The sequence below is a fragment of the Pygoscelis adeliae genome, unplaced genomic scaffold (assembly GCF_000699105.1).
Source record: "Pygoscelis adeliae isolate BGI_AS28 unplaced genomic scaffold, ASM69910v1 Scaffold232, whole genome shotgun sequence".
NCBI lineage: Eukaryota > Metazoa > Chordata > Aves > Sphenisciformes > Spheniscidae > Pygoscelis > Pygoscelis adeliae.
This window is the reverse complement of record NW_008824473.1, coordinates 83,992-103,033: the sequence shown is the minus strand read 5'-3', so window position 1 is coordinate 103,033 and position 19,042 is coordinate 83,992. Positions and strand designations below refer to the sequence as shown.

At 42.3% G+C, this 19,042-nt stretch overlaps 1 protein-coding gene across 7 annotated transcripts in view; it reads left to right on the top strand.

Moving 5' to 3' along the window:
- Window positions 1-10,314, top strand: part of CNOT4 (CCR4-NOT transcription complex, subunit 4) — a 45,869-nt gene extending 35,555 nt beyond the window's left edge. For 4 of the 7 annotated variants that reach the window (XM_009321289.1, XM_009321287.1, XM_009321288.1 and 1 more), the window contains 2 exons: window positions 7,954-8,166; window positions 8,938-10,314. In XM_009321289.1, coding sequence (XP_009319564.1) covers window positions 7,954-8,166; window positions 8,938-9,239 — 515 coding nt within the window. In that variant the 3' untranslated portion in view covers window positions 9,240-10,314. The remainder of the gene's footprint in view (window positions 1-7,953; window positions 8,167-8,937) is intronic. The other 3 variants (XM_009321292.1, XM_009321291.1, XM_009321290.1) reach the window with 1 other exon arrangement.
- The last annotated feature ends 8,728 nt before the right edge of the window (window positions 10,315-19,042 follow it).

The window sequence follows — 19,042 nt, the reverse complement described above, 5'->3', positions numbered from 1 at the left end:
AAGGTAACCTGGTGAGATTGAACCCTGTGTCACAGATCTAAGAGTAAGCAGCAGGTATACTTAGGTTAAGATGAACTTTTCCTCAGATGAATGGAATTGCATGTCTTTCTGAGCTTTTTTAATCAAACTGTTCTGTATGTAGGACTCGGGTATCTATTTCTTTTGTTTCAGTATCTTAACAGTCTTTGTGCGCTCAGTTTAGGTTTATGATAATATTTAAGATTACCAGTGGCGAGAGCTGGCTATTTTCTTATGGGGTCCTTTTTTTTTTGGATGAGAAGCATCTTGCTAGTTCACATGAAAAAGAGGTTATTTATTGACTAAGGTGGAAGCATTACAGAATATATTGTCTTTTTTGTATGCAGGACAGTGGACCGCAACTTGAAGTCCTGCACTTGACCACTATATGTTTTTAGCAATAAATGATTAAAAAGTCAGTAATAAAAAATGGTGGAATACTGTGGAAACATCTGATATGAAGTCAAGCATGTTTTTCAAACCAAGTTAGAATCTCAATTTAAAATTTACTTATAGCTTAAAATTGAGTGGCTGGCTGCTATAATTATGTATTAGATTTGGTCTCTTGAGCCATGGTAAGTGTAAGTCAATCACAAGAACTCTCCAGAATACTTAATGTAAAATTGCTTTTCTCAAACCTAACAAAATTCTGACACTGTACATACAAGCAAATATGAATCTTCCTATTGAATATCTAAGATGAGCTGTCCCCTCACTGATGTTGTAGAAGGGATTTCTCCCCCAAAAAATTAATTCTGGGGACTCTTAACACTTAGTCACAGAAAGCTTAAAAGTTGTACTGTCAAATCTTCATCAAAAAGGAAAATTATTTAGAAAAACTTATTTTCCCCTTTGACGTGTATACTTTAGAATTTAATATATTATTCTTCTACTTGATAGTTTGGCTTACTGGCATGTTAAGTTGCACTTGATTTATTTTTAAGTTGAAGAATAATGCTTTTCTTATTTACATGGCTACCTTTTAAATTGGGTACACGTGGAATTAATATAACCATAGAAATCAATGTGGAATCAAGATAAAAGCTGCTTTACTTGCATTATTTTAAAGCTGAGAGCGGACTGGTGTCTCTTGACTACCAAAGCCAATTTTGTAGGTGTGTGTATGTACATACATGTGTGTATGTATGTACACTTCTTTTGTTTCCCCAGCTCTAAAAGCTCGTGACCATAAGACTTTTGTTTGAAATCCACACTGTGAAATGGCACTTAGAAGGCTGTTTTCGTGGATTGCCAAGTTGCTTCCTGTGTGTAGAGAATGTCAGTGAGGCTTTTAAATGTTCCCTTCAAACAGCTGTATCTTCTAGTGCTCCTGTCATTTGATATCTCCCTAAGATGAAGTGGCTATTGTATTCCCCACGGGCAGTGCTGCTGTTTAAATGCAGACAGATTCCATCTTAATGGGTGAAACTTCACTGTTTGGTTTAAGCATTGTGGGAATTCTAGAAATCATAGATACACAAAATCAATGAAGTCTGAGAGTGAAATCCTTCAGACTGTAGCAGTTTTAAATGGGATTTTACTCATGGTTTTAAAAATTCCATGAGCAAGCAAACTTCTTATTCATATTAAAATGACACAGGTACAGTTTTTATCATAACTTTTGTTGATGGTTAAGTATATAAGCTTTGGATGAAAGGCTTTTGAGTTCATCTGATGTGATGGGGATCATTTCATTTTAGGATGTGGCAAAACGTCCTCTCCTTCTTTTCCCCCCTCAGAGTGAAATAGTGGACAACTTTTTGCAAAATAGAAATACTAATAGTGGAAGGACATTTTGAGAAGAAAATAGAGAAGCCCTAGTCACTTCTCGGAACAGGGTAATGAGCTGTTTGACAGAAAGCACAGACTATCTGTGGTATCTGTGAAAATGGTAGCACAGGCTGGGACTAACAGGGATGTTCCTGGAAATGGTATGCTTTTCTGGTGGCCCCATTTGTTTCTGATAAGTTGAAAAGACTCCTGGTGAACTTTTTCTGGTAGTTGTCTTTTTTTTCCCCCCTTTTTTTCTCCCCCCCCTCCCTGGGTGCAACTTTGTCAGTCTGGTTGTCTTGCCAAGGCTTCAAAACTAACTGTTACTGTACAGCATCCTTGAAGATTTCATAAGGGCCTTCTTACAAGCAGGTCATTGCAATAGCCATTCTATTACCGAATACACCTTGATAGTCTCTTCACTTCTTTTGTTGCTACTCTGTGCAGTCAGGTATGTGACATTGCTAATAAGTTTATTTTTCTCTCATATGATGGTTTTCCTCTGAATTTCTTTTGCTTATTTGAAGCTTTTCTGTAGCACTGTTATGTGCCTTGGTCACACACATGGCATGCTGATGAGTTTTTAAAAAGGAAATAAATAATTGCAACCTAGACTTGCAGGACTGCTTGCTTTGCAGGACTAGAATATTTAGGACTCTTGGCATTCAGATATTATTTAATGGTTTTACACAATTAGAACGAAATTAGGCTCTTGTAATAGCTTGGAATATAATTTTGGCAGAACAAAGAAATACACTTGCTTTACACTTAATGTGATGGTCTTGTGGTCTTTGCTATTAGTCGTATTTATTTAAGCATGTACTGTGTGAATTTTGATATGGATTTGACCATAGACTTGTATCAGAATTGGGGCGATAATTTGAAATGGTCTAGTCTCTGTAAGACATTAATTTTAGTGGGCTTGTCTCCTGCCAAGTAAACGGTAAGACATGCCATCCCATTACCCTCAATATAAAAGATCAAGTGCGTCAACATCACAAATGTGGTGCAGCTAAATCTGAAACACCTTTGCGTCTATGTTGTGGTGTCATTTGTCAGAATTTATGAAGTCATGGAACAGCCCATGTCAATGCAGCTGCTGCTTGTGCAAACATCTTCTAAAGTGTTGATTATGTACAACAGAACAGTGTTTCTGGCTTGGCCATCATCCTCTTTGCTGTCTTTCCCCTAAATATACACTGCTTTGCCTGATTTGCGGGAATAATGTTAAGGCATAAGGTAGACTATATTGAAGTAACACTACCACTGTCTGGTAGGTTGTCATGATGGAGCAGTGATTTTATTTAGAAAGTTGTTAAATGACTAGTTTTTATACAGATGAATGTTCAGGCTTCTCAATCATATTCTATTTTAGGCTAACTTTAAGTATTTTTTATTTAAATTGCGTGGACAGGTTAAGTTTGTGATGAAGCTTTTTTCTTCCCTTTGCTCACTTTAAGACAGTGGTTGACTTTGAAAATTTTACATACAAATACTTTTATTTCATGTTGGTATACTACCTCAGACACATGAAAAAGTTCAGTGCTAGAAGTGTGGGATCTGTTCACTTCTGTAAACACAAGTTTCCACTAGGCCAGATAGGATTATGAAATGCACATCGAGGGAAGACTGGAGTTCAGGATGTGTATTTGAGCCTATTTTTCATGTGAATAGTGGTGCTTTCAGTGATGCTTCACCAGGTTATTCTCAGAGACAAAGCCGGGGCATGGGGGCAGGAATCTCCAATTTATACTGGCATGTAAAATCGTTTCATTGCAGTCAACTGGGTTTTAACTTGTTTTCTTCTATGTTTTCCCACTGTCTGTGGACATACTGCTTTAAATTAGGATAAGGCTATGGAAGGAGACAGTGTTTCTACTCCTTGAGAGAGGGGAAACGGTGTATTGGTTCTCACGCTCCCTAGGTTATAAAGTCCAACTGAGAAGTCTGCTAGCTAGTAAAAAAATTACTCCCTGCAACGAATTAATTTTAGAAGCAGGGAAAGATAATAGGCAAATGCCCTTTTTAATAGATCTGTATTAACTGAGAGCTAACCTTTTCTTATTTTTAACTATGGTACTAGCTTCATGGTGAAGCATAAACTTCATTAACAAAAAGGACAAACTAGCTAAGGGATGAGTAGTAATTTCTTCTGAAGATACTTATTTTCTTCAGGTGGTGGAAGTAACTCCTGCCTCTGGGGTAAACTTGCATTTTCACTTAGGCTCTTGCTGAAAACTTGTCAGACTCCAGCAAAGATATGATGATTTAATTGTTTGGTTTGGGTATTGCTGTATGGTGCCTGGAGATTGCTCACGTGCTTGGGTTGCATCAGGAGTTTTTCTAACTGGGTGTTTTTCCTATCATAGCCAGTAACTGAGGCCTTGGAGAGTAGTGCAGGGAGTGTTGTAGAGTATTGCATTCTCTATTGATCCCATCTACTTTAACACCCTTAATGCATTTTAATCCCTTAACAGATCCCGTATTACAAGAATAATTTAACTGCAGCCTTTCTCTTTAGAGGCTGGGAGTCTGACAAAGCTGTGGAACTTTGGTTGTGTTTAGGTTTTGGTTTTTTTTTACTCTGTGCATTTATTAGCCAAGCTGGAAAACCCTGTTATAGACACCTGACTAATGTGTTGCTTTTTCTTTGGTGTCAGAGGGCAATGTTTTTGTCATAGCTTGCCTTTCAGCCCCACAAACCCAGCTGTCTGGGAAAGTCAATAAATCTTTCGGAATTCTGTTTTGTCACTTTATACCCAGAAGCACAAGACTTTAATAAATAAAATTCCTTATTGCTAGGAAATTACACAGTTTTTATAGGTACTGAATCCTTTTAGGCCTTTCATCTCTTGACTTCTGTGATTCCAACTGGATTTTGTACTGACAGTTGAGATAGTCTTCCTCAGTTCCTTCTTATTTTCTTTTGATATGTGTTAGAGAGGGTACACAGCAGTGGTACACTATGCCTGCCTCACAGATTAATGTCTCCTCACAAAACAGTGCCAGCCTCTTCCGTTCCATGAAAATCTTCTCTCAACTGCTTGCTGTCTTTCTGGACTCTTATGTGTGCTGTATTATGTCTTCTTAAAATGGAGAATAACATGACAACTATATGTATATTTTCTTAGCCCAAGGTGGCCTAATGCCCTACTACATTTATTTTCCTATTCCCATTCCTTATAAGTATGACATCTTGATGGCTTTGTCTTCATTAGACTTCTTCAATGACGTGTTGCAGGTGTGTAGTTTACTACACGTTTATTTTCTTGCACATGACCTTTGAGGGCATGTTGGGGGTTAGTAATGTCCATGACTATGACCATCATGAGCTTGCAGATCCCCAGCTCACAGGTATTGCAGTGAGTATGTTTGCTCATGCGTGGTCCTAGTGAGCATCTTGTGTGTGCTTTTTGCCTTGTAATAGAAGCAAGTAATTAAACTGAGCTGCATTTCTTTGCACAAGCTGTTGGAAGCAGTGGTGAGAAAATAAACTGGAAACTAATGGTGTACCATGCAGAATCTGTTGCACAGTTATTTCTGTGATAGTGAGCTGGCTACTTTTGTTCCAAAAAATGAATTTAGAACTTGTCTCAAAGAGGCTTATAGGATGTTCACAAGGGTTGTGAGCGAATATCTGTTGAGGATATTTCTGACTAATACTTCTTAAAATTTTGTTTTTTTTTTTTAATCCCAGGATCATAGGTTTGAATGAAAAAACTATTGTGCCAAACTCTTTAAAACTGTTTCTGTCCATTAGTATTGCAAAGAAAAAAGTGGGACCTCTGAAGGGAACAGGAAGTAGATTTGGTTTACAGTAGGAGAAATGAAAGTAGAAGTGAAAGCCAGTTGTATGCACTATGGCTTGATGCTAAACGAACACAGAACAAATTGCTGGTAAGCCTGCATTTTTTTTCACCCAAAGTGACTTGTACACCAGGCCTCACAGAGCCCATTGCTGCACACAGTGTGTGGATACAGTCACACTTATGTCTGGAGGCTTGATTGCATCTCTGTGCTAAGGTGTTACTAAAAAGCTGATCTTAGGTTACTTGCTTGAGGCAGAGCTGTAGTTCTGTTACTGCTATTTTTTCTCCTGTAGCACTTAATTTTAATCTTTAGATGTAACATGATGCATGTAGTAACGGGCAGGCTTTTGGATTTACTTCCACTACCTGATTTTTTTGACCTGTCTTTTCTTTGTTTATGGGAATGCTTAGGAGTTGTCTGTCTTCCCCATGGAGGTACCTCATGCTGTATCCTCTGAGGAAGAGTGATTCCCCAGCCTCAGCCAGTGAGTTGGGATAACAGCAGTTGACTGTAAACCTTACGGAGTCGGTGGTCAAATGTATTATGCAAACTTGCCGAGGCACAGAGGATGATTTTTGTATTACACTCTTTACATCTGTGCTGTTATCCCTGTCCAGGCTCCATGTGCAGTATCAGTCTGTCTGGCCACAGACATTCTAGGTGTCAACTGCTGTCCTGCTATGTGGGGACGTTTATGCATGCAGATGGATGCTTGTGCTAGAACAGCTGCATTAGGCATGCATAGGGTTAGAACTGAATGCATTGCTCCAACAGTCATCATAGGCAAAGTGGATATAGCAGATTTGCATAGTAATTTGTTTTGAAGTTCAGCTGGTGACATGGAGTGAGGTATAACTTGCTGTGATTTGTGATTGAAGTTGCTTGCTGTAATTCTGTACAGAAGCAGAATCTTATATAAAGTTTATTCTAAAAAAAACTCTGGCCTGGGGAAGGAAAGTTCTGCATGAAAGCACAGGATTTCAAGAACTTGCTTTTTTTTTCCCCTCTAGTTACAAAAAGGTAATTGCTCGAGACATCAGTTCTTTCTGGGCATTCAGCTTTACAAAAATTGCCAAGGCAGGTTTTGATAGCAAGTGGGACTGCTTTCTTCACTCTCCAATATACGGAGTTGCAAGTTAGTGATATCCTCTAATTTTCCATGAAGACTTAAATTTCTTCCGTTGTTGATGAAGTAGCGGTATTATGTAAATATCCTGCTGTAACACTTCTGATTGACATCAAGGTCCTTTCTTCGATTAGGACAGGCAGAGATGGTTTAAAAAAGAAAAGTTGTATTCTAGGTTTTTGTCAAAAAGAACATACTGCCAACATACTACCCAACACTTTCTTTTCAAATATATTTGACCACAAGTTAATTAAGTATGACTTTCTGTATTGGCTGGTAAATACTAGGATGCTCGTGTCTGGTTTGTTTTGCTTTGACATACCTAAAGCAGGAGATGGATCGTAAAACCTGGTAGTCTGTTCTAGATAGTGTGGTTTAACATTTGTGTTCAGGGGTCATTTGCGTTCAGGGATCATTTGCTGTAGTGCTATTAGCCACATTATCCTGTTGTCCTTTTTCAATATATGCCCTGAAACATTTAGGCAAATAGTTGGGACTTGATTGTTTTGGTGTCCAGCTGGTTTGCTTCTAATCAAGGTTTTGAGGATGTTGCTGTGTCGGGAACTATTCTGAAAGGTCTCTAAAGAATTTTCACTACTGTTCTTCAACTGCAAGAGGAAATTGCACTCCCTCCAACTTCATGAGAACCTAATAACCATTTCCTTCGGAAGAACATCTGTAGGGCTGTGAACGAGCGAGCTATAACAAAACAAAAAACTTTTGTGATATTCCTCCACCTCCCTGATTCCTCATGTTCGGTTTCTATTGCAAAGCCCTACCTAGCCTTTCTTCATTTTAATATACTTCAAAGAAAACAACCCTTTTGAGCCTGCTGCCCATTAATAAAGCAGTCGAATTGGGTTATCTAGCTTGCAACAGAGGTATTCTCATAAAGGATCTGGTAGGTTTTCCCCTGTTAGTAATAGAGGGAGAGCCACTGTGCCCTTGATTATTTGAGTCTCTGAATGGAAAAAAATGGGGAAATATGAATTGGGGGAGGAGTTAAATCTTTCTCCCACTCCTTACACTTGGTTTAAAACCTGCCAGCCCCTCTGAGTAATTCATCAATCATATAAACATTGACCCTAGTTTTTGGACAGGGAAAGTATTAAATGCTTAGCTTAAAAAGTAAAAACAAAATCCCATACCCCACCAAAGAAGGACATCTGTTTCTAACTTCAGCTTTTTATTTTTTTATCTTTCATTTTTTTTGTTGGTAAATCTCCCAGACAACAGCAGTTCTGTAGAGAGTTTAAATATGAAGGAATGGCAGGACGGGCTAAGGGCACTTCTACCGAACATTAACATCAACTTTGGTGGACTGCCCAATGCTTCTTCCCCTTCCAACGCCAACCACAGTGTACCAACGTCCAACACTGCCACCACCGACAGCCTGAATTGGGACAGCCCTGGCAGCTGGATGGACCCCGCAATCATCACAGGTAACCGTTTCTCACTCCTTCAGCTCCGCTGGCAAACCATCAAATGGGTATTTGGCACAAACTGATTGACATCTGGAAAAAAAAAAGTCACTATGCGGTGGTCTCTTCCAGCTTCCATCCACAAAACCTCAAGGGTCCAGGAATTTTTGTGGAACCACTAGGTATAACAAAGTGTCACTTAGGCCTTTGCAATGCATGCCCGGGACTTTTGCAGGCAGTCAGGCGGGTCAGCGCTTATCTATAGGGTCAACGTAGGTGTCCCTTCTGCTGGATGGCATGTCCGGTATGTGCGCCGCTGGTCCTGAGGCATTGAAGGCATTCACTGGACTTTTTTATTTAAAAAGGGACGTACTCCACTTGTTTATAAAGCTCTCTTTTATAAGGCTGTCTGGCTGTGTTTCCCTGTTAGAGAGGCTGAAGCATGATTCAGGTAGGCAGAGTAGGAGGTGAAGCATGCAGTGTACTGGTAGTTTGGTGGGGTAGGATCACGTCAACAGGGACGTAGTCCTTGTGCAGGATGTTTGATAGAAAAATGTGTGGTTTATGAAGAAGTGCTCTGAGGGGGAACTTTCTCCTATCTGGATTTAATGTTAAATGTTTTGTGGGCAGGGTAATTATACATAATAATGTAAATGCATTCTCTGTACAAACTAATCATGTTTTCTCACTGTTGCTTTTTGTTAGGTTAAATTGACCTCCTTCGTGCTCAGCTTATTGCTTCTGCTCTGACTTGCCTGTATCCCTGTTTGTTTTTTTTTTTTCTCTTCATAGGTATCCCAGCCTCCACAGGAAACAGTTTAGACACCCTTCAAGATGACAATCCTCCACATTGGCTAAAATCTCTTCAGGCCCTCACAGAGGTGGACGGCCCCAGTGCAGCGCCATCACAGACGCACCACAGTAACCCCTTCGGCACACAGATCCCTCTGCACAGAGCCAGTTTGAAGCCCTACTCTCCTCCTTCAAACCCCACCAGCTTTCATTCCCCACCCCCAGGCTTTCAGACAGCCTTCAGACCCCCCAGTAAAACCCCCACAGATCTACTACAGAGCTCAGCGCTGGATCGTCATTAGGAAAGGAGGAAAAAGAAAAAAGAAAAATAAAACCCAAAACGTTAGAAATGCAGGAAGTGTCCCACCCTGACTCCTCCCCATGCCCACCTACTGTTCCCTGTCATATCTTTCTTTCTGAAGAATCCAGTTCCTGATCAAACCTCCCCCCCAAATGCAATGCCATCACAGGGTCATGACTGTATCTTTTCGTTAAGTTTCTGCTGAGCCAGTGTTTGAAATACACTGTTTGAAATACTTTCTAATCATTCTAAGGAAAAAAAAAAGAGAGAGAGAAATCAAAATGCAGTCTCAATGCTTAAGGAGAGTATTACTGTCTTATGTCTCTTGCACATGAGTATTTCTGCCTAGTGGAAAAGTGTCAATCTGCAGTAGGGGAAAAAATGCAATGCAGAATCAAATGCAGAAACATGAAAAAGGTATTTAATTTAAATGAAGTTACTGAACATGTGGGGCAAGCAGTGGCCTAGCATTTATTTTGCATTCAGTGTGGCACTACACAGAGAAATTGCTATGTTGGTTTTTTTTTTTGAGAAGGGGATTTTGTCAGAGTTTGACATGAAGTGTGTTGAAAGACAAAACACTTATAGCTATGAGTAACTGGCATGTTGCTAGAGTGGTTTAAAGAGGGGAGAATAAGATTTTTCTTTAATTTTGGCTTTAGATTTAAAGTAAACTTTAATGTTTTAAAAGTATTCACAGATTTAATACCTAGTGTATACATAATATAATTATAAGCAGCTGAAACATGAGTGATATTTACTTCAGTCTTTCTGTCTCCTCTGTCAGTCTCTCTTTCTTTTTTTTTAAAAAAACGAAGATTCACCTGATTAGGGCACTCTGGGATAGCACTGCATTGGGGCCACATGATCACCATCAGGAGCAACCTCTGACCTCCTCTGCCTGCAGCTTTTACTTAACCCTGTAGTTTCTGGACGTTTGTGCAGTATTGAAAAGACAGGAAAAAAGAAACATAAATAAACATGGTTATAACCTGACGCTAAAACTAAAACCAAGGAAATGTACCTCTTTCTTCAGAATTAAAACTAAAATCTTAAATAAAACAGAAAACTTGATGATGACTTTGTTTGCTTTTTGTTTTTTTTAAACTTGGATTTTTAATTACTGCATCTGGTAAAACTGTGTCATTGAATGGTTTTTTCCTGCTCATCTAAACTGGAGCTACTTTTTCATGGAAATACTGCTTTGCATGGTGACTTCTGTATTGAAGGGTGGAAAAAGCATACACACTAAATTTTTAAAGGGATTCTGTTGTCTTTACTCATGGCAATAGCTAGAGGCAGCTTGTCTCTAACCTTTATTGGTGGTATCCTTTTAAATTTGAAGCATGAAAAACTTTATAGTTTCTGAATTAAATGCCATGGCACTTGGGACAGATAGTATGCAATAATGTGTCTGAAGGTGTGGCAGAGAATTCTAGTTACAACTCCCTGTTTCTGTCAGCATCCTCACTTAAAGGTGTAAAATACTGTCACTGCACAATAGGGGATGAAGAGCTCTTAACATACAGAAGGCTTCCAACAAGCTCTTATACTGCCAGGCAGAGATACTTAAAACCAGCAACCTTGTGATTGGGGTGCTGGATTGACGTAGCTCATGAGGATGGCAGAGAGCCTGAAATCCTAGAGATGCCTGTGCAGAAGGATTTCTCACCTGGTGTGAGCTGTATAGTTCAGGCTGGCTGCCCTCCTAAAATGTTTGCTGCTGGCAGGGGCAAAGAAGGGAATTCACGTCGCTGAACCGTGGACACCTAATGGGGGCAGGGGGGACTGGCCTTTCACAGTCCAGGGAGTGGGAGCAAGTCCTGAATTGATTGCTGGACAGGGGAACCAGGTGTTGAATCTGCATAAAGTGACTCTAAATACCCTGCTTTATAAAACATCACTTGTTGGCGACTGCCCGCTTTTGCTCTTCTCTTACCTGTGTTGTCGTTTAGTGCTGTATTTACCGTCTGCGTTAAGGAACTGCATGTACTATTTCTGGACAGGCATCGTTGCTGCAGATCAGTCGTGTGCCCTGGTTACTTGGGAGAATGTGCACACCCTTTGCCAACGCTCCCCTGCAAAGCAAACAATGTTTTTGTCACCAAGTCAGCCCCTCCACAATCCCCTGCTGTAACTGCTGGTGGTGGAAGGAGAAGCGCTACCCACTGGGACTGCAGGCTGGGAATGTCCTCTCCTGTGGCAGTGCCTGCTGCTGCCCCTGGCACTGGGAAGCAACCCAGTGGAAACAGTCTGCTGGAGGTGCTGGTGAAGATGCAATGGGCTTTGTTTCTTTTTCCTTCCCCTGTTATTAGAGAGACATCTTTCGACCTTTAACATTTCTCTTTTAGAAGGGTGCCTTTCCTGACCCTGGAAATAAGCAAGCCTCCCAAAGCAGCTGTAATTGCTTCCTATGTACCACAGCAATTCCTGAAGCTGCTGCCTTCTTTGGTTCTTGATTAGTCTCTGCGCAGTTTAGGATGCACTGAAGGAAAACTATGCCTGTGGTCTGTTACCACTAGAAAATAGGCTTCAGCTGCTCAGGAGAGTGCTTACTCCCTGCTGCCATACAATAGCTTGTGTCATCAGCCTACTGACTAAGCTTAGCCTTAAGGAAAAGGTTTGCAACTGGAATGATTTTTTTTCTCTTTATGGTGCTTCCCCCCCCACCAGGAAAGACTTCTTGCTGGGTAACATTGGTGTTATAACATTAAAATATATCAGTGTTTGGGTTGATTGGGGTGGGGGGCAGCGTCTGCCTCTTTTAGCCTAACTTTATTTACTGTCTGATGCAGACTCCTGCAACCCCTGCAGTCGGGAAGCAACCTGGCGTTTCACTCTGTTCAACCGTGTGGAGCTCAGTTAGTTTCTCCTGAGGCTTTTATTGTTGATGGACTCTTCCTGCAACAAGAAATTCTGTACAGGAACCTTTATTGGAAGGAGAGCATCCATGTGTCTGCTTTGTCCATGTGATCATCTCAGTGCATGGTCTCTTGTTTTATATATTGTATGGGCGTGTGCAGCTCTTCCTTGTATTAAGCCAAGAACAGTGCTTGACTAAAAGGCTGGCGACCCAGGACTAGCAACACATCTGGTAGATGGTGTCTGGTGGAGATGAAATCGGAGAAAGAGGATGGACCAGATTCCTCCTCCAAAATGGATATGAATGTGTGTTGAGGGAAGGAAGGGAGTTACTAGCTGTGAACATGTTGGTACAAGAAGTTGTGTTGCATTTTCAACAAATTCTCAATTCAAGCATAGTAATTTGGGGGTCAGCAGTTCTGGACTGATACTAAGGGTTCTGGCTGCTTTTTTCTCTTTTTAATATCTAATAAGGGAGTGATGTTTCTCTGGAGTTCAGCAAGGAGTATAATGTCACCTTCTAGGTAAGGCGAAGAGCCATTGCATAAATTCCTTTTCCTTTATAACTTCCATTTCCTACTTGCAAGTCAAGTGTGAGCAGGTATGTGCCCTTACAAATGCAGTGTCTTGAGAGGGCTGCTCTAACTATACTTAAAACACCACTGCCAATTTTCATGACAGTTTTTAATCATGAAGTTGAGTTTGTATTCTAGTTCTTGAACTCCAAACTCTTGTTTTCCTTCACCTCCACCATAGACTGTTGTCCAAAAAGTATTTTTCTGAGATGCTTGTTTAATCATAGGCATTCAAGATGTTGGGTTTTAGGGAAAATGCAGGGTGTTCGGGGGTTTTTTGGGGGTGGTGGTTTTGTTTTGTTTTGGGTTTTTTGGTGGTGGTAGTTTTGGTTTTGCATTTTTGTTTGTTCTGTTTTGGTTTGGGTGTTCTACAGCTCTGTAGAGCTGGCCATGCTGCTGTGGAGATTTTTGGCTTGAACCCCTTTTTTTCTTCTGGGGGGAAGAGGTGTCATGCACCAATTTCCTCCTTCACCCTTGCAAGGGAGCTTAGAAAAATACACTTGAAAAGATTGTAGAACAGTTCCCGGGGTGCTTCTTGTTTGTCCCTGTCCTCAGGATGCATGGAAATTGACTTAAGTTGCAAAGGAGCTTAGATTTGTTGTTGGTCTCCATTGTACATAAATCCACTGAGTGGAATTGTATTGTCTGGGACTAATTCCTTCTGGGAAAAGCTGTAGTGCTGGAATAAAAACTGTTCCTGCTCAGAACTGAGGTGTGTTGAGAAACACTGAGTGAGAGGTGGCACAGTGCTTGAAGGGTTAGGGGACTGGAGTTGTCACCAGCCCTACTTGAAGGGGTTGTAGCTACTCCTAACAGAAGTGGGGAATAAACTCTCCTCCAGTCCAGCTGCTAGTGGCATGAATTCTTAGCACATATGAAGCAAGTAGTGTGAAGTGCTCTTTGCCATGAATGCACGTCTGTTAAGAGTAGTTGTTGCTTTACATCTTCCAGCAATGTATGGCTATATGGCTAGCTGTAGAAGTGCTTTCCACTTCACTGATTTGTTATCATGTGTCTGGGCTGAATGTGGATGTAGTAACTGTAAGAACTTCCTTTTCTCCCAAATCCCAGCATCTCTTTTTCCTTACTTTGGGACATTCCGCTGATGGTAAACAGCTCTCAGGTCCTCTTCTGTTTATAGCTGTGACAAAGCTCCTAAAGAGGAAAAACGTGAAGTATCATCATAGCTTTGGGTTACAGTGTAAGAAACGGTGTAGCCTCAGTATGCTCTGATCTACGTGTGAGAGCGCTGTATATGAGCAAGATCTTCATCTTCCCTTCTTTCTGGGGTTTGCCTTTGCCCCAGGCTTACTGCTGTTATGTTTATATGGCAAAGTGAAGGCTCCTGAGATGGAAACAGCCAAATGAAGTTCTTGCCATACAAGTACAGGGAGCTAGAGTGACTTGTGGGGATGAAGGAGTCTGAACTGCTGCATGGTGGAGGTTTGAGGTGAGTTGGGTGACCCTGACAGGAACGGATTTCTTACCAGCTTTGCTGATGAAAAACACTGGTTTAAGGTGGTCTGATGCAGCAATACTAGGTGTGGAAGTCATTTGAACAGAGGGGTGTCGCTGTGGAGGAAAACAGTATAGAAAAGTCTTGGTTAATCTAAAGCCGGTGGGAGAGTGATCTGTCTGACCTGTGGTGGTCGTGAGCAGCCCATCTCCTGCAACACTGACGAGGTGGAGTGTTTCAGTGGGATACAATCATTGCACAGTTACTGTTACTTTCTCCTCTGAAACCTTGCTAGATTACTATACTTACAAATCTGACAATTCCCTCTCCATTTCAGAGATGCTTGGAGAGAGGGTGGGACTTGCTCAGCTCTCTCCTCTTCCTACCAGCACAGCAACACTTAAAATGGTAGTCTAGAAAGCTTGTACTGGCAGAGGGTGGCCGTTCTTTTCAAGATCACAATGAGTATCTTTTCGGAGTTTCATGGCTTTGGCGTTTAAATGTTACAGGTCCCAGCATTAACCTTGCCAAGATCTTCAGGGAGGGTCTGAAACCTCTTCTGTCAGTGCTGACAGTCCTAGGAGGCTGGTACACCGAGCTTCGCTGAAGAATTTGAAGTTGTGACCAAAACTTGTTTAGTGCTTTCGAAGTAAGCATGCAGGCTGAGGTTTCCGGTGTGGAGTCTGAAGCTTAAAATCCTGTTTTAAAAAAACCCTGAGGGTGTTTTCTTTCTTTGTTAGCCGCTGAGCAAAAAGTGACTGCTTGTGAGGTTTGCCCAGGACAGAATCAGCAATGAGCTGGCCTTGCAGCTATCTCCACCCCTCTTCAGATGGTTTCCTCCAGTTCCATGGCCCACCTTTCTATCAGATATTGCATGTATATAATTTAAATAAAAATAAATAGAAATGTGATACATAATGTATTGCATAATTGGATATTGCATTTGATGTTGCATAAAACATTACAACTAAACCTTTTGGAGCTTCACCTTCGCTGTAGGGAGGCCTGGATCTTCAACAGCTGGGAACCTCCTTCCCTAGTGTGGAGAGAGCTGGAGTTCTCTGGTGGTCTGCAGGGGGGAAAGGGTGGGGAGGGCAGCATCTCATCTGCTGCTCTGGTGAAGAAGGATTGGGTAGATGGTGGCTCCAACAGGAACCGCTGAGTGATGTGGCGAGAATGTGTGGGATTATAGGCTTGTGAGGTTTGTTTCTTCCTGTTTACAAATGACTTAAAGCTTCTACATAGTTACCTTCCTTCTCCTTCCTCTTTTGGCAAATAAATGCAAATGGTGCTTCCCGTTGCCTTACTGATGGTGCCTTCCCAAGGTGAAGCTGAGCGTGGCTCTTCACAGCCTTAACTCGGCTCTTTGCTGTGCTGGTCGAAGGTGAGATGGAATTGAGGCAAAGACTAAGGGCTTGGTAGGAAAACTTGTTGTAGAGTTGGGCTTCCTTCCCTTAACCCATCTTTCTTCTGTTGGTTTCAGTCTCTTGCAAGCTTGAGATGACTTTTGAGGAAAACCTGAATGGGCTTCTCCCCGCGGGAGGAACTTGGCTGAGACTGCCAAGGTTTTGGGGATCAATATTTTGTGGTAGAAAGCCTAACTTTGCACACAGAAAGAAGTCAGGACAACGTTACCCCAAGGAAACTTTTCAATTTTGTCAAGTAAATAATTTTTTAAAATATCAGTTGTATAAAATGCTTCTTTCAAGTTGACATTTTTCTCTGTATGAAAAACTACTGTGTCAGTTTTTAATTGAAAATGCTAACTTTTTGATATGACACTTCAAAATCAGCATCTTTCTGGACATGTTTGACAAAAGCTTTTTATATCTAAAATGTGCGTCATTTCAGTTTGCAGTGAAAGCAGGTGTCAATCTCTAATCATATGTAGCAAAAAATCCCACTTTTGGTTTTAAAGGAACAAACTGTGTCCCAAATCTTTTTTTTTTTTTCGCAAAAATCTCCTTGGAGAGAGGGGAAATTGTAGCGAGTTTTTATTTTTCCCTTAAAGCATGACAGGGGAGAGGAACAGAGAAGGAACAGATATGAAAATATTCATTCCTGTCCTCTTGTTTCCCTTCTGTTTTTTCCTGGTTTCATCTCTTAACAAGACAACTCCTTCCTACACGAACCAGAAATTGGGCGGTGCTGTTCCCAGGGCAGGTCCTGGGCTGAATCCCCGGCCGTAAAACCTATTTTGGTGAGACAGAAGTGGAAGAGTAGTCCGTGGGTATGGCAGCAATGTACCCGTGAGAGCCCAAAACGCCCGTAGCGCTGTGTCCAAATTCACTGCTGGTGTGTCTGCATGCAGAGCGCCTTTTTCTGCAGGTACTCTGGGTGGTCTCGCGAGCATCCGGGAGGGGACTGAAGAACAGGTTACCTTGAAGCAGGACTATTCCCCTCCCTGTGCATTAGACTTGGCTGGAAAAAGAGGGAGGAGAAAAAAGCAAGCTTAGGACGCGAGCCGAAGGGAAATGCAGAGCAGGTCCTGTTTTTCCTGTCCTTTCTACAGCTTCATTTGTCTTAGGAGAATGAAAGGTGTTTTCCTTCTTGTGGTGCAGTTGCTGGTAAATGGCCACTGCGGGCGTTGTCATCTGTTGTAAGGGATCTGTAAAAGCTTTACCACCTGCTCCCTCCCCCATCAAAAGCCAGCCCCCAAACCAGACTTTCCATAGCTTTGATGTGAAAAGAAGACATAGGAGGTGGAATGGGGAGAGATTCCTTTATTATTATTAGAAATAAAAAAACCAGTGTCCCTAGCCCTCTTTCCAGGGAGAAGCAGCAGTGGTTCCTAGACATCTGCTAGTAGGTCTTGCCTTATCACAAAAATGTGCTACCTTACATCTTTTAAGGCTTGTTTCCTTGAAGTGTGATGCGAACGTTGATGGAAATGAAGTCGGCAGACTAAAACTCCTCGACTTTGTAGCAGGCTTGTTTGAATATCGCAGTTTGCATCCTTAAGCACTGGATGGCAAGTGCTGGGGGTTCATGTCCTGGGTGCTCGTTGTTATTCCCTGCCCCGCACATGCAGCAGCTCTTGGGGCTGCCAGCACCTCTTCAGACTAACGCCGTAATGCCTCCAGAGACACAAACAGCATCTCTGTGCACGCATGATGCCATGTTACACAACAAGCCCCGCGTGCCCAGACTGCGTCAGGCATGCTACGCATGCACAGGTCTGTCCTGCAGTGCGAATGGGGGACTGAGGAGTCCTGAAGCTGCTGGCCAGGCTCTGCATGCGCTGCCTGGAATGCACGCCTGTATTTCCACCCAGGAAATGGACAGAAATATTGGTGTCATTGCTTTCTGAATGCAAATGATGGCACTTAGGCTAGCTCTTCGGGTGCTGCTATAGGTCCTGATACACCTGATGTGAATTTCTAATGCAGGAGAGAAGGGATGAAAACCCCAAGTTGGTTTTTTTGTTGTTTTTTTTTTTTTTAAATGTGCTAGGTCCTTTGTATTAAAGATAAATTCATGTTTTCCTCTTGACTGGTTATCTTTGCACACTTGTCACTGCATCTTGCAAGTCTAAGATTGTCTGTGTAGAAATGGGAGGATATGGTGAGTTCTGAACAACAACAAAAAAAACCCTTTAAATCTCAGCCTACATTCAAGTGCAATGAATTGTAAATGCTTCCAATTATCTGACATAGATTCCTTGTTCCTGGTAGCTGGCTGTCTTCACTTTCAGCTTTTAAAAGAGCCCTAAACGGAAAATCAAACTCTTGTGTTTAAAACCTGAAAGTCTGCACATGCTTAGCCTGTAGGTTAAGCTGGAGCTGCTCGATCTTGGCTTTATGCATCTCACCAAAACGATCAATTAAGAAGCTTGTAACCCAGGAACTCTTGTTTGAAAAGTGCACTTCTGGACATGGTGGGGAAATAAAAGGATTGTATCAAAAAAGCCTTTCAACATGAAGTGTCAAATTTTCTCCATTTGAAAACCCGGGTGCAGTAATTGGCTCTTGTGAAATTCTTTCCTGAGCTCTGCAGAGTTTCAAGGAATTGATGGTGTTAAGAGAAAAAAGGGGAAAAAAAAGTTGAATGGCAGTTTAAATTTTCAAATTTTTAATTTTTCTTCAAAACTTGTTGAAGAGCTTATGTTCCTCATAGCTTCTGTAGTAGAGGGGGAGCAGGTCCCTGGGGAGGTTGGCGCGGCAGGACACAGCAGGCAGCAGTACGTTGCGGGGCGGCTGGCTGGGCAGGGCGGTGATGCGTGGTGTGCCGGGCTGTAACACCAGCTGGGGCAAGACCTGTGCTTCGGGGTGCCAGCTCTGCAGGGGCAGCTTTGGCAGGTTTTCGGGGCTGCTGGTAAAGGCAAGGGGGAGACAGGTTAGTAAGAGGGGGCTGCAGCGCCGATGGGAGCCTGCAGCCCACCCAGATGATGCTGAGGCAGGGTGAAGGGGAGCCCTGGTCCTCTGGCTCGCCTCCCCCTTGAAAAATAGTGGGTAGCAAGGGTTTCATTGCTGTTAGGTGCTAGGTGGGGAGCATGGAAGGCCAGGCGATCGAATGCCCAAGCGACGTGGGCTTTTACATCTGGCTGCTCCTGCCTCCAGGTGATCTGGGGGCGGCTCCTCTCCCTGCATTAGGAGCTGGGGGGGCAACGCCAGTGCGCGGGCTGAGTGGTACCTTTGGAAAGCCAGGCTATTGCAGCCTGCAAACGCCCCTGGGAACACAGAGCTGGAAAGGGCCGAGAGGTGGTAATCGCGCCGGTGGTAGTGTTTCAGTCTCCCAAAAGCATTCCTTCCCCTCTCTGGGGTGGAGGGGTCACATTTCCATTCTCCTCTGACTTTCACCCTATGCTGCTGCCTGCAAGGTGGAGGAAGAGATGCCCATGCAGATGCTTTCTTTGCACTTTGTGGGCTGGCTGTTTTCATTTACCACCCCCCCTTCCCCCCTCCCCCCCTT